General features: G+C 36.0%; 1 protein-coding gene across 4 annotated transcripts in view; it reads left to right on the top strand.

The window, feature by feature from the left end:
• The window catches only part of GTDC1 (glycosyltransferase-like domain containing 1), a 289,391-nt gene that overhangs the window by 259,301 nt on the left and 13,992 nt on the right, over positions 1-16,098 (top strand). For all 4 annotated transcript variants that reach the window (XM_008584954.1, XM_008584939.1, XM_008584946.1 and 1 more), the window contains one exon: positions 4,590-4,699. In XM_008584954.1, coding sequence (XP_008583176.1) covers positions 4,590-4,699 — 110 coding nt within the window. The remainder of the gene's footprint in view (positions 1-4,589; positions 4,700-16,098) is intronic.

The following is a 16,098-nucleotide window of genomic DNA, read 5'->3' as shown; positions in this document are numbered from 1 at the left end:
AAAAAAAAAAATTTTTTTTTTTTTCCCTTTTTGTCTTTTTTCGTGACCGGCAACGGATCGCAACCCTCAGTGTTGCGCCCGCACCGCGCTCAGCCAGTGAGCGGGAACCGGTCTGTATGTGGGATCCGAACCCTCGGTGGGAGCGCCACCGCGCTCCCAAGCGGCGCACTGTAGCAGTGCGCCACCGGGCCGGCCCACGAATAAGAAGAAATTTAGGGCCGGCCCGGTGGCACACTGGAGAGTGCGCCGCTTGGGAGCGCGGCGGTGCTCCCGCCGAGGGTTCGGATCCCATGTGGAGACCGGTTCCCTCTCACTGGCTGAGCGCGGTGCGGGCGCAACACTGAGGGTTGCGATCCCATTGCCAGTCCCCGGTGCGGGCACGACACCGAGGGTTGCGATCCTGTTACCGGTCAGTAAAAAAGACAAAAAGGAAAAAAAAAAAAAAAAAGAAAAAGAAGAAATTTAGCTCTAAGAAACTAGACGGGAAAGGCAACAGAGAGAGAACAGATATAGGAAGAACAAACACATGGAAACAGTTTATGCTTTTCAAATGTTCTGAATAATATTTGGGAATAAAAGCTGTTCTTGCTGTATCTACTGCTTCCAGTAAGCCTGAAATGTTTCCATGCTGGTCTCTTCTGCCATAGGCAGGGTGTGGAGGAACGAATTCCCAGCCAGACTGTTTCATTCTTACCTAGTTAAAAGTATGGAAATTGTTAGGAAGCTTGGACCCTGACTTATCTTCTAGAATGTTTTGTGATGAATCTATATTGCTTGATTGGCAGCTGTCAAAATATAGAGGGGCCACAGGAAGGGAAGAATTATGCTGCTGTAAGTACTGGAAAGATCACAGAGTTAGACAAAAATCCTATGAGTACAACTTTATGGCAGAAGGTTAGAGAGGGGTGGCTTCTTAAAAACATTAAAAATGATTTATATAAAAATGTTTATTAAAGAAAAGATAAAAAACAAGCAAAAAAAAAAAAAAGAATAGCATTTCTAATACACCCCAGAGGTAAATCCTGTTAACATTTGGGTATAGTTTACCCCAAACTTTTTCTAGGCACAGATCATATAATACATACTTCTCTGTCGCCTCACTTAACAGTATTTCTTAAATATTTTTCCATGTCAAGAAACATTGTTCTGCAACGTTGTTTTTACTGGCTGCATGGTATTGCTTTATATGTTATGTGTCAAAATATATTTATTTATCATCCCATTAGGTCATTTACAGATGGTTGCCATTATAAACAATGCTGTTATGAACATACTCTAGCTGAATTTTTCTGTGCACATATTTAATTATTTTATAGGATAACTTCTAAACTGGAATTACTGGGGCAAAAGTTATACACATTTTAAAGTTTATTACGTACATTACAAATTGCCCTCTAAAATATTGTTTCAACTTACATTCCTGTCAGCAATGGATGGGAGCAGAAGAGTGTTTAGGAATCCATAAATCTACCAGTGTGATTGTAGAGAATTGCATATAGTATTAAATGTATGTGTAATCTTGACAGCTGTTAGCAGAAAGGGGCACTCAGTATATTATCTTTAAATACCTTATCCTATATGCTTTATGCTAAAATCATACATTTGAAAGTTTCACTGTGAATTTCTTAGAAGGGAATTTAAGACAAATTCACATATCTGCTCAATGGGTTCATTAATATTGTGGGCACTGTGGTAAGATTCATGGGTGATACATTGTATATCTAAAATAAGTTCCTTGCTTGACAAAATATATTGAGCTCTGCCATTGAATATCATCTGTGCCTTGATATATGGCTGAGGCTAAATATTTGTGCACATCTTTAACAAGTTGTCTGAATGTTAAGTAATTTCCCATTTTCTGAAAAGATTGAGAAAAATTTTTAGCTAAATTAACTGTATTAAACTTTGAGCAACATCAACGAAATAATCATGTGTACTTATAGTATGTAATCTCCTAATTTAGATATAAATAATATTCTAAAGTGCACATTGTGTAGAATACTTCTAGAAGTATTGCTCTGTTCCCATCCTTATATTTCATGAAGGAATTTTGGTTCAACTCTTCTCCCTTACGTTTTTGACATCAGAGTGGTACCACCTGTTCAGGCAGCTGGCTTGTTTCTACTACTTTTCATCTGGAATTCAATTTAGGTGGTTTGGGGTACAGGACTTTATGAAACTGTAAGATGCCATCACTGGAAATCTTTCCCTAACTATAAAAACCCACTTACTACTCATGATCACCAGTAACCACTTATTCTAGTACTTTTTTAGTGATCTTTAAAATACTTTCTTTCAGCAGCATCCAGCACTTAGGTCATGTCTCCCAAAGTAATTACTAACTCAGTATTAAATTCCTTTGCTTCCGTTTTTACCAGTCCCATCGAGTGAATGACTGCTGAAACTATCCAAAACTCTCATCAGTTTGATGTTGTCTCAGGCTAACGCATCTTCCCCAAATGGTACTTTGATCAAAATAAAGTAATTGAGAGAGTGCCTAATATCATGAGATACTTTATAGGGACTTTAGTATAAAATGCCTCTTTTTCTGATGGATATTTTTGGCGAAGAAAAATCTCACCTTACATGTGGCCGTATATTATGATTTAAACAAAAAGAAAGGGGATTCACACAAATATCTTTTGTGTTCTTACACAAAGTGACTATTGAATATGAAAGCTTTTGTCCACCTATAAGAAATATCTAAAGAATACAGTAGGATTATAATGCATTTGTCATGTGTAGAAACACTGAAAATAGTGGTTCATAAAGATGCTGCTTTGAAAATACTCACATTGGAATCTTTTAAGAACTACAGCCTCTACCCAGTTAAACCTCCTCCCAACCCAAGTCACATCTACTTTTATTTAAATACATAAATAAATTAATAAATAACAGCAGGAAATATTTAGAGTAGATGGCCTCTTGGGGATCCATAGCAAAACTTTTTGACACTTAAAATGAAAAATTTAGGGAACTGGGTGGCTGGAGTTCCCTATAGTGTTACTCCCCTTTAAGATATATTTTTTTAGGTTATATTGCTTCCATTCTTTTCATCTAAGTATTTCCAAGAGAATCAGACTAAAACAATATTTTACAGATTAGGTGGTAGCTATTTGATTGATATGGTTAAAGATAACATATGGTGTATTCTTTACTTTCAAAATCTTTTGAAGCTTTGTTCTTGCCCACAGCAGTAGTATACATGAGAACTATCCAAAAATTTCCCAATAGTACCTGTATGTAATAATACACATTATCTTAAAAAGCAATGAACATTTTGCCATTGCATTCTTTATTATTTGAAGTAAATCAAACAGAGAAGATACAGAGCTTAAAATAAATTGTTATAGAATTCTAATTCTATAAGATCGTACAGTCTCATTAGGTTATAAATGCTGTTTTAAAATTTTAATTAGAAGATGCATTTGTTTTAATTCATGGTACTGAAAATATTGACTGAATTGTGAATTAACACATTTAGGGTTGCAGATGTCATTTTTCATGAGATTTCCTGATTTATGTAATTTTCATATTTCATATAGCAGTTTGATCAATTTACAGATTTACTTTACATAATGAGTTGGTAAATGAGAAATTCAATTGCTGATATATAACTATTTTTTGTAATATAAAAAGTTTTAAATTCTGAATTATAAATAAAACAAATATTTTGAAGACATCTGCTTCACATCTGTCTGAAGGAAGATAATTTAAAACAGTGTAATTAAATGCAAGAAATACTGAAATATTCACACCTTAGAATGTAAAAAAAAATTCATTTCATTTTAATATGATTTCTTGAACAGGAGAATTTTAAAAATTTTTGTGTCCTCTAGCCTCTCATTCTGTCATTACAAAGAAGACCAACAAGCTAAACAAACAAACAAACAAAAAAATCCATGTTTTCCAAAATCTCTACTAAATGATAGAATTATCTTTACCTCTATTCTTCTGTATGTTGAAGAACCTCCATTCCTAAGTTAATACTCAGAGGACATAGACTCAGACCTGCCCCCTTTGATGTATTTATAATTCTCTGTTCAATAATTTAAAATGAGAGATTAGTGAGAGGCCCTGTAATCTCACTACCTAAATTGTGCGTTCCTTGTGGACACAAAGGGGCTCGGTAAATGTGAGAGGAAGGTATTCAGACCCATGGAAATGAAAAGCATTTTTGGTACATTCTCATGATCAGTAGAGAATCACCCTTTGAAGATTGTTTTTTTCTTTTAAAAAAATCCCCTGTGTTAAATGGAAAATTAACCATTTTAGGAGAAAGGAAAACACATGATACTTTCTGTAATCTAATCTTAAGATGTTTAAAAAAAGACAGATTTAACAAAAAGCTGCATGGCCATAAAAGCTCAATAGGACTGGATTTTGATAATATAAGAGAAGTCTGTAGATGTCAAAGTAGTGCTGTTGCTAAAGTGTACGGCTATAGGGAGAAATCTCTGCTTGCATGCCAGAGGTTCCCCTAACCAGCAATAGACCACGGAAAGAATTGATACTGTGAGAAGTGAGTCCACACTTCCTAACACATAACCTAAGATAACATGAGTTATATTTTGTGTGTTTATTTCCAGGGAACATGATAAAGATCCAGAAAGTTTTTTTAAAGTATTAATGCATCTTAAGGACTTAGGACTCAATTTCCACGTCTCTGTCCTTGGAGAAACCTTCACAGATGTCCCAGGTACCTCTTCTGAATTTTTTTAAGATGTATTTTTATAGATAACATAAGCTGTACAACTTAAGTATTAATTTGCATGTTTCCCTTTGTTGGAATAATCAAGATGAGCACTGTTAACCAAAAGATTATACGATGGCATTAAAGTCTGATTCAATTAAAAAAATACTTAAGTAAGCATTCTTTGATTTAAGTTGAGAATGTGAAGTCATCTCTTTTATCAAATATGGTTTATACAATGCATCTTGACGTAAATAAAATATTGCTGTAGGCATATTTACACTTAAGGAAAGTGGGAATTTATAATTGGATATACAACTTTTCACCTCTGGGGTCACTGGTTTGTATCCTATTCACATTGGTAATGTCTGGAATACATTACCATCTGTTAGGTGGCCTATATAAAGCATTTTGGCATCTAACTTGTAATTTGGAATGGCCCACAATCTATATCATAGTTGTCATTGGTCCATGCCTTTTTTATTGAACTCGAGAAAGACAAAAATTAGAAACTGATAGCAGCAGGTCTTCTCATTCTTAATGCCATGTGGAGCCTTTTCAGGGCCATTTCCTTTGCCCTGCATCCTCACTGATCATGTTTGGGTCAGTAAGATGAGCATTCTGACACCTTTCATAAGCACTGAAGTGTTCGTGTTTTTTAAACTTCAGGTGTTCGGCATTGTTTGAAAACCAAATACAAAAAAATTCAGAAATGACCTTTGCCATTGGACATTATAATACTTAAGGACCACCTCAATTTTACTCTCACTAGCAAGTGCTTCTTGATTCCAGTCCAGTGTTAGGAAATATATATCTCCAACCTGTACCTCTGTAGCCTCATTTCTGAGGCTTCTCTTCTGCCCTCTGCAGATATGACTACCAGTCTTTGCTCAGTTTCTCCAAGGCATCAGGCTTCTTTAGACTTTTGGACATCTGCCTGTTTATTTCTATTTTATTCTTTTGATCCCAGCTCAGGGATATTTTCTTTCCATGTGAAGCTTTGTCATGGTCTCTCAGCACCTTATACTTTTTCTTCTTGGTGCTTACTTCAGTTTCGAATTATATATGTGTAAAAGTTATCTTACACATACACACTAGAATGTAGGTGCTGTGAAGACAGGGAATGTGTGTCTTACTCCTTGCTATATTCCAAAGCTTAGTGCAGTGCCTGACACAATGCTGGAGCTCAATGAATATTTATTGGATAAATGGGTAGAAATAATGTATACTCCCTACCCTCAAGGAATTTATAGTTTTGTTGAGGAGAGAACAGTTGTGCATATGCACAGGAAACAGAGAGTGAAACACAAGATAATATAATATATTAGAACTGACACGTGGCTTAGAGTGTTAATTGAAAAGCTAGTACCTGAATAGCCAGAAAAGAAGAATTAGGTATCCAAAAGGGAAAACAACATGGTCAAAGCACATACCAGTAAACATTTTAGATATTGTATTTAAATGAGAGAAAAATTTTAATTATTGTTCTGTGAGTTCACTAATCCAAGTGGAACAGGAGTTTCCTTTCTAAGGAAGTTAATATGTAACTTACACTCTTTGGGTAGGGCCAAAATACAGAGGATCTGAATAACTGAAGTAGATTGGGTAAAGGTAAGGAATTAGGGAGCCTAGATCTTGAACAGGAAGAAATAGACGCAATTTGTAGTTTAGGAAGCTGTATATTGCACTGATATGTATGCAGAATTGCAGTAAGACTCTATAGTGGTGATCCAGTGTGACTCTGTGAGATGGTGGGAGAGAGATTAGTGAGAGGGCTGGATGAGAGAGAGATTCTCAAGGAAGACACACAAAATAATTTTGTAGATGAATGATTGTAGAGAAAGAAAGAAAGAAAACGTCAGCTCATTTGCAAAGCTACTGAGTTCAGTTTTGTTTGTGCCAGCTTTAAGGTGTTTGTGGATGGACTGAGAAAAGAGGTTGGAGGAAATCCCTGAACAGGCTTCTTAGCCAGTTTTACCATTGGGTAATTTTAGGCTACCACTGTAAAAACGGCTAGGTTTTTACTCAGAGGTATCACAGCTCTCTCCTCCCACACATTGACATTGAGCTATTTAGAGCAACATGAAGGGTTGAAAGTGGAGTAGGGAGCAGTGAGAGATCCAAGTATCTAGTGCTCAGTAATTACAGATCCAGTCTTAGTGCTCACTTTTGATTCCCTTTACATACTTATGAAGCACTGTGGAAGGGAGATTCTGCAGTGAGCAGGACTCAGTCTCTTCCTCAGGGAGCTCGATGTTGGGGAGACATTTATATATAATTAACAGGTAACTAAGATGCTGTGAAATACTTATGGAATGCTGTGGAAGGCCACAAGAAGGGATTTCATATTGTCTATGTACTTGCTTCTGTTACTTTAAGTCTTGACTGGGGTTCTTTTCTGGCTCAGCCATTGGTCCTCCTCTGTAATTTCAAATATGAATTAACTCTTTATGGCCACAGCACTTCACCTTGTACACAGGGGGAGTCCAAGTGTTGAGTGCATAAATGACCCTATAGCTTTACAGTTTATGCCCTTAGAAGGCCACTTTTCTAGTTTGTACGCCAAAGCTTTTCTAACATGCCATTCTGTGTAACTTCAGCCCATTGATACCACCCGTCTGATTTATTTAACAAATACATAGCACTTCCTGTATTCCAGGTGTTGTTCTAAGCCATTTACAAATACTAACTCTTTAACTCTCTGTAACAATCCTATTTAGTATTACTATCTCCATTTTTTCTCAGGTAGGGAAACAGGCACAGAAAAATTAAGTAAAGTCGCACAACTAGGTAGTGCTTTAATCATTATACATGCTGCCTTTTCATGTTCTTATTTTCTGACCCAACTGTTTCTTTAACTTTAAACATTAATTTTTTTCCCCTCCTCACAATCCAGCACTCCTAATCTCTTATCTAGCTCTCCCAAAAAGACAGTAACCTAGCAGACATGCATTTCTTTGCCTGTTGTCTCTTCTTGGTGCTACATAAGCATATCTAAAACCCATATCATAAAACCAACTTATATACTGTGTAATAATTACCAGCCAAAAGTAGTACTCTCAACGCTGTCAAATTTGCTGAGAAGTAGTTTTCTTGTAAATAATTGCAATAATAATTATTATTATGCTACTAATAGCTACCATTTATTGAAAGATTACTTCTTACCTGATCCTTTGCCTGGTTATTTCATGTAATGCTCATGGTAATCCCAATGTGGTAGATATTATTATCCCATTTTATAGGTATAGAAACTGACACTCTGAAATCTTAAGTAACTTTGATTACATTGCCTGTTAATTAGTCAAACTTTTCTTTCACATGCAAGCCTAGATGGATTGGAAAACCAAGAAAGGTTTAATATATGACAGCAGGACCATTAATTATTCTTTATCCTACTTTATTCTCTTTCCCTTTCCACAGAGCTCTTGGGGAAAAATAGCATACCACTGAGTGATAGCATTAGTGCCACCAAGTTTTACTGCTCTTTTTGATGAAGCAAACAATCAGCATTAAATTTTTTATGAAAATTCTAAAACTATAATACAGCAGCTTTGTAGAGTCTTCATACTGTTGATTATTTTTAAGTAAAAACTATGTTGTTGTAAGGTTTTGTAATCTTTTTTCTGAAAAGTATAATAGAATTAAGATTATCAGTTACAGTTTATAGCTCTACAGTTCATAGCTCTTTTGTGTCATCACTTCATTTTACAAAAGAGGAGAGGACATTTTCCAAAATGTCTGACTGTGCTAGACATTTAGGATGAAATGGTGAATAAAGGAAACATGTTCTGTGACTTTTGGAACTTGTAGTCTCACTTCAGTGCTTTTTCATCACTTACTAGAATGTGCCTTAACAACACTAGACTTGACATTTCTTGAGCACTTAGCATGTGCCAGGCACTGTTCTAGGCCCTTTGTGCATTTGCTTATTTAGTCTTCATAACAGTGCCAGGCACTGTTCTAGGCCCTTTGTGCATTTGCTTATTTAGTCTTCATAACAGCCCTGTGAATTATGCACTGTTCGAATTACCATTTTACGGCTGTGAAAAGTAAGATGCAGGGAGGTTAAGCCACTTGCCTGAAACCACCCAGCCAGTCAGTTAGGAAACCACAGTTCAAACACTTTCAGTCCACCTCCAAGGCCAGTGCTCATCCTGTGCTCATCCTGTGCACTACATCCTCTCAATCATTTCTGTTTTACAAGTAAGAAAGCAGGAGATGATAACGGTGAGAAATTCCTTGCCATTGATGTGAAATCATTCTCATTTTCTCTGGTAATCTCTTTGCAAATGGAAAATTTAAAAAACAAACAAAAAACCTCAAATTCATTTCCTAAATATCTTCCCCCTTATATGTTAACATGGATTTCCTCTACTGTCTTCTGTCTTCATCATGAGAAAGGTGTCAAAAGCAATACGAAGTGAAAAAATATGCCAAATAACACTTGGCACATATTTAGTGTTCGATAAATATTATTTGAATGAGTGAATAAATGAGTTTGGTATAATAGAACAGTACAATTTACATACCTTTTCAAGTATGTAGAAACCTACATTGAAACAGTTTCCAAATACTAAAGAGTTACTGAATGAAAATCGAAAAGTTTTCAGGACAGAACCCTAAAACCTCAGCAAGTTCTAGGTGGTTTTATATTTTATTTTCTGTTTTAATATAGGTGACCTTGATTTAATGTAAATCTATTTTTCTGTCTTTTTCTCATCTTTCACCTCTACGTCAGTCAGAATAAGCTGGGTTATGTGAAGATAACAGACAACCTTAAAATGTCAGTGGCTTAAAATACATAAGATTTATTCTTTGTTCATGCTATATGTATGTTTACAAGGCTACTTCAAAAACTTCATGTAAAAATAGAATTAAAAGATAATATGAATCTTTCTATGAACTTTTTGAAGACCCCTCGTATTGGAGGTGAGCAAGAATGTTCTACTCGTAACGGTCACTCAGGGACCCAAGCTGACAGAGAGACCCAAAAATCAGCCTTCTCAAACATTACTAGTTGCCATGCCAGAAGGAAGAGAAAGCTCAGGAGGTTCTCCCATCAGCAGTTAAGTGCGTTGGCCTAGAAGTGTCATGAAGTTTCACTCAACTCATTGGCCAGAACTTGTTTCAAGGCACTGCCTAACCATAAGGAGGCCAGGAAGTGCAATCCTGCTTGTGCCCAGAATGGAAGAGAACAGAAATATTTGGTGAACTGCACTACTGACCATCCCAACTCTTTAATATACATCATGGTCTGTGGCTTATCAGAGAGAAAGCCGTGCCTGTCCAAAATTTCTACCTTAATCTGAGGCTATCCTGACTGAGTAAAGAGCTCTTAACAAACATTAGAATATTGCCTGCAATCTTCTTGCTGGAAACAACCCAGCTGGCATATGAAAACACATCTAGCAACTGTGTCCCATAAGGCAGAACAGGTATCAAGTGGAGGTGGCCTCTGGAAATAGAGTTAATTATCACTTACAGGTGACTTGGCATTTTGAAAATCTTGTAGTGGTTGTCACCAAGGGTCTCCCCTCCCCCTGGGGACATTTGGCACTGTCCATAGAAGTTCTTGGTTGTCACAGTTGTTACTCAAGGGGGTGGTGCTCTTGGCATGTAAAGGTAGAGGCAGGGATGCTGCTAAACATCCTACAGGCACAGGATAGCTCCCACAACAAAGAACTATCTAACCTAAAATGTCAGTGCCAAGATTAAGAAACTGATTTATAGATATTGAAGACAGCAAACTGATTTGGGCCTGGGTCCTGTAGCTGTATAGGTTAACCTCAGTTAATCCATCTTTGCAATAAAAAGGAGGAGATGCAGAAGGAAAATAATAATAAAACCACCTGCCCTGTTCACTTCAGGGAGTTATAAAGAGGATTTCAGCACAGTTAGATAATTTGAAGGAAAGTACTTTCTAAGACTCATGGACTTCCCTTGAGAGTTTGTATATGGAGTGAGTTTTTCATGTATTTTGGATTCAAAGAAGACATTAATGATGCTGTACCTTAAAAGTTCATTGTATTTTTATTCAGAAAACTAAAAGATCATTCTGCTACATAAAGCATCTATATCAGACTCCATGTTACAAATGAACCAAAAAGCCTAGAAGCTCCTCAATGCAAATATTTGAGTTTTGGCCAGTACTCATGACAAGGTCACATTGTTAGCCCTTGAGATGATTTTTTAAAAAAGCAAGTGCTTAAGATATCAAAGCAATGGAATGTGTTTGTATACTTAGTAATTTCCCACAAATGGTAATTCAAAACAGAATATTCTTTTCTGTGAACAGCCAAAGGCTAACACAATGGTTCTTCTTTCTATATTGCAGACATGATGGGAGAAGGAATTTTAGCTTTAGACATTAGGGAGGCCAGAAAAGTTGCAAGGAAACTAAGAACCTGAACTATGGTTTTGGCAGACAGAAGTCTTTCTGGTTCACCTTTAATTTGAAGTTAAGAATAGTATGTGGAAGGCTTCTGGTTAGTATCTGGCATGACAGTGGTTATTACTGTGATCTTGGCATGTTCCTGATTCTTGGCTCTGGAGTCAAATGTTGGATAATTATATAACATTTCCCTTCCCTCCCACTTCCTCCTTCATTCAGCTCCCATCTACTGTCTCATTTTCAACAGAGTAGTTACACTAAGGGGGAAATACTGGAAAGATTCTAGAAACACAAGTAACATATACATTAATAAAAAAGCTTAAATTTTTGCTATAAAAGGAGCCCAGCAGAAGGAAAGCTATTAATATATTGATCAATGTTGAATTATAAGATTATATATGAGATGAATTCAGATTGAATAAACATATTCTCTCCAGACCATACCATTCCCTAAGCCTATTCCTTTTATTTGTATTTTTTTAATTTTGTCACTATTCACTATCCTAACATAAAATTATTTACTGAGTTCCCATTATGGTCTTGTACCATGTAAAATATTGTGGCTACCAAGAGAAGACGTGGTTTCTTCCCTCTAGAATCTTACTGTCAGATTGAGAAGCAAAAATGTTTATATACACTTTATTATAACATACCTTGTTTATATTGTAGCATTTTAAATAATTTTGAAGTATTATCTCATAAGCTTAGGAGCAACACTTACAGCAGTCTAGTGATTTAGATAATCAAATATGTATTAACATTTTAAATTTATAGCCAGGGAAAATACTTGTATTATCTCCAATTTAATATCATGGGTCCAATTTAATAGCATGAGGTAGATTCTCAGGAGACATAGCCACCTTCACATGATTCTTAGAAATAGGCATATAGCTATTTTCCCAAAATATGATCGATGAGGTCAGTTTCCCAAGAATCTGAAATTCAAATTGAAGTCTTCTGTCTCCCATTTCTTTACTGAGATAGAGAAAACAACAAAACATAAAGGGAAAAGTAAGGAAGACTCAAATAAATGTAAACATATATGCTCCTAAGAAAGAATAAATGCTATAATAGAAATGACCATATCTCTTAAGATAATTTATGAATTTAGCAAGATTCCAGTTAAGGTACCAGAATATTACTTTATACATCTTGACAAAATAGTTCTAAAATTTAAACAAAATAAATAAATGAGTGGACACAATATCAAAGAAATAACTTATAAAGGAATCATAAAGGAAAACATGTTCTACACCAGATTCAGAACATGTATGAAGTGTTAGCTTTTAAAGAGTGCTTTACAGATTAAAAACATGAAAGCAGAAACATGGGCAGAAATGGAGAATTCAGAAATAAACCCAACTTGTGTATATATTTAATATGCATTAACCCTTAGGATAACAAAATTTAATAAAATACTTATGCCAGGTCTAAAACATAATATTTTTCTTAGTAAAAACAAGAATTTGAATAACATAAATAACATCTATGGAATAAAAACAGATTATATATTATATGCTATATATTTATTTCTTAAATATATAAAAAATACATGCTTCATTTTTTACATGTATATACATATGGACATACAGCAAATGAAGCATATATTCTAAATATATATTATAAATGAAGCTTTGCAATAGTATCAGTACATTATTTTAAGTGCAATAATCCAGTGAACTCTTACTCCATGCCAAGGCTAGGCTTTTACTTTGGTATCTTACTTTATATCATGACAGTCCCCTCAATAGGTATAATTACTCTCCCCTAGGTACAGGTAAGGACACTGAGGCTTAAATTAAATAACTTGACTGAGATCATACAGCTAATAAACTATAGAAATGAAGATATCAGAAGAAATAAATACTAAATCAAATTTTAGAAAAAAATATTTAATTTTAGCAGTAATGAAATAAACATAAATACAGAGAATTTATGAGAGAACAGTTGCACTGACCAAAGCAATAAAAGTAAAGGATATCATACCTAAGTCAAGCCAACTTGCAGAGCAATATCTGCATGTGTGGTGATGGCAATGTGAATTATCTTTCCTGAGCCTTATGAATTACTGTACCCTTCGTTTAACTCAGTAATTTCACACTAGAGAATATATCCTATGAAAATAATTCCAAGAAGTAAAACAGATGACAAAAGTTATCCTTGCCTCATTCCCTTCTCTGCTGTTCCATTGGCAACAGGTTGCTAAGATTTTATTCATTCTTGATCCTCTGCCTCAGTTTGCTTCTGTTGCCTCTTCTCCAGTTCTTGCCTTTATCTTCTGGGACCTTGACTCCTACAAAGGCTTCAAATTGGTCTCCCAGCTTCTGGGCATTTTGACATTCAGTTCTTTTTCCTACTATTATCAGTGTTCTTTCTAAACCAAGACCATCCAAGAAGAGAATCATAATGGTATAACAATAAGTATCTGTCTCATAGATTTTCTGCAGGATGAACTTAAATTTCTTTTGTAGCAAGTGACATTCTTCAAAATCTTATACCAGTCTAGTCCCTCGTGAATTCCGATATTCTCTGACATTTCCTGAATAAATCTGTACACTTACCCACCTCTATGTTTTGCATCACTTGTTTAAAGTCCTCTCCCCCGTCCCATATAGGCACACTCATACCCTTTCTGCACCTGACAAAATCCCAACTCTAGAGGTGCTTCTTATCCTATGCTTTCCTTTTCCATCTTCTTCCTTAGTGCTCCATAGCACTCGTATTCATTCTATCAGGTGCAAAGCACGTACCACGCTGCCCTGTGATCACTTTTCACTTGGCTGCCATATGGAGCTGTGGTGTAATCAACTGCAAGGCACTTTGTAGGTGAAGAGTACAATTTCTGAAACAGAGTCATTTGTGCAGAGGAGGCATCTGCTCCTCTGGTTGCAGGGACCAGCTACACTGGCACAGCTCTCACTGACACCCTGACAAGGGTGAGGTTCCCATTCAGTACTCCTTTCCTTTCTCAGAAAAGCTTTAACTCTGCTGCTGCCCTTCCTTCTCAAATGGTCAGGAGATTTCAGTAGACATAAGTTACTGGTAACTCACTTTCATCCCTCAGTGTGCCCTGTAAGAATTGGGCTTTTTTCTATGGTCCCTCCCAGACATACCATCCCCTGGCTTAAAGTCTACTCCTGAAACTTCTGTAAGTGGAATATTTATCTTTTCTACTGAAAGTAGACAGTTCAGTTCAACTCTCAAAGCAAAATCATTTATCCATCCTACCAGGGGGAAGACTATGAAGATAATATGTTCCAGAGTACAACTCCCAAAACATCTCTTAAGAAACTGTTCTCAAAAGTTATAACTATGAAAACAGTAGTGAGGAAAAATGTTCTTTCATTTTTATGAACTGTCCTCAAAGTTTATGAGAGATGTGCATTTGGGAAAGACACAAGGAAATAATTGATAATTAATGGAAAAGATCAACACGTTAATAGACAAATAGGAAATTGGAAACAGATCCTAATTTTGAAAGCCTGTATGTATATGACTTAGGGTTGATAGATTGGAGATCTTAGAATGTAGCTGCTATATATTGCCTTGATATTTTATCTTTTTGAGTTCCTGTAGTTGTACATGGTCATGATTTGGAGTGTGGAATAGTTAAAATAATATTTGCCCCAATAAGGGACTATGGTGGAAGGCCTGCCTGTTTTAACACTCCTCTTTCCTACCATGCTCATCAGAACAGGAGTGACAGAAAGCAGCACAACAGGGAGTGAACGTCTAGATCCAGCTAACAAGGTTTTCCTGCTATATCTCTCCTTGCATAAATTGTCACATTTGTAAAATGGGAACCATCACAGATATATGCTGCACTAGAATGAACACTGTCCTAGAATTTATAAGGCTCAGTGTCTAGTCCCAGCTATACCACTGATTAGCCATGTTAACACTTTCAGCCTTCCTTTACTCATTCATAAAATGAAGTCATCCAAAAGAGTTTAGAATTAGAAGAGACCTTGCAGATTAGGGTTTCTTAGCTTTTAAAATGAGGTACATACCCCCACCCCCAAGAGGATTTCACATACTGACACTTTCTGAAATTGTTACTATGGATTTCACATACTGACACTTTCTGAAATTGTTACTATGAAAATAAGTATAATAGTTATGATTTCTCAGAACTCATCTTATTTTATGTCACCGTGCTGATATCTATCTTCACTCCCAATCCCAATCTGCATCCTCAGGCAGTTGAGAACTATTGAACTTGGCCAGTGACAATTCTTCCAGCCACCTTACTGTATGTTTTTGATCCTATCATTGTCTGTCATTCTGTCTTTACCTCCAGGTACCCTCACAGGTCTTTTACTTCCCTCATTGAATTCATTTTTACTTAGGTCTTTGTGGGGCTGACTAAAGTTGCCCACTGTTCTATCCTGTAAGTCTTTGCTAACTTAAACTTTCTAAACATGAGCTCCATATATCTCACCTTCTCCTCCTCTCCTGCCCTTATCAAATAAAGTACAGCCTCATTGTTCCTCCCCTCCCAGTGTAGTTTCAACTACCCTCCTAGCCTTACTTCAATCTTTATATGTGTATATCCTGAGATGTAGCCTTGATTATTCAGTGTTCCCTTAAGATAAGCTCACATGTCACCACCCAGAGCCCTTCCCTCCTCCTCTGTCAAAGTTCAACCCATCTTCCAAAACTCATCTAAACCAACTCTCCCTGACCTCTCAAATGAATATACTACCTCCTTTCTTTGAGTCTCCATGGCTTTTGTTTGGACTTAGCAGTGTATTTGCCATATTTCAATAACAAAAGATTCCTGAGGATAGCAGTTGTATCTTATCTTCATGTAACCCAGTGATCCTTAGACAGCAGTGTTTTCAATCTTTTGACCATGATCGACACCAAGGTATACATTTACATTGTGGCTAAGTGTACCCATGATTATAGGTATATATATATATATAATTGAAACAAAGCTTTTATAACATAATACATATTCTTATTACATCTGATGCACTCTGATGTTTTCTTTCTTTTCTATTTTATTTCT

This window comes from Galeopterus variegatus, unplaced genomic scaffold (genome assembly GCF_000696425.1).
Source record: "Galeopterus variegatus unplaced genomic scaffold, G_variegatus-3.0.2 Scaffold104, whole genome shotgun sequence".
Taxonomy (NCBI): Eukaryota; Metazoa; Chordata; class Mammalia; order Dermoptera; family Cynocephalidae; genus Galeopterus; species Galeopterus variegatus.
This window is presented reverse-complemented; position numbering and strand designations above follow the sequence as displayed.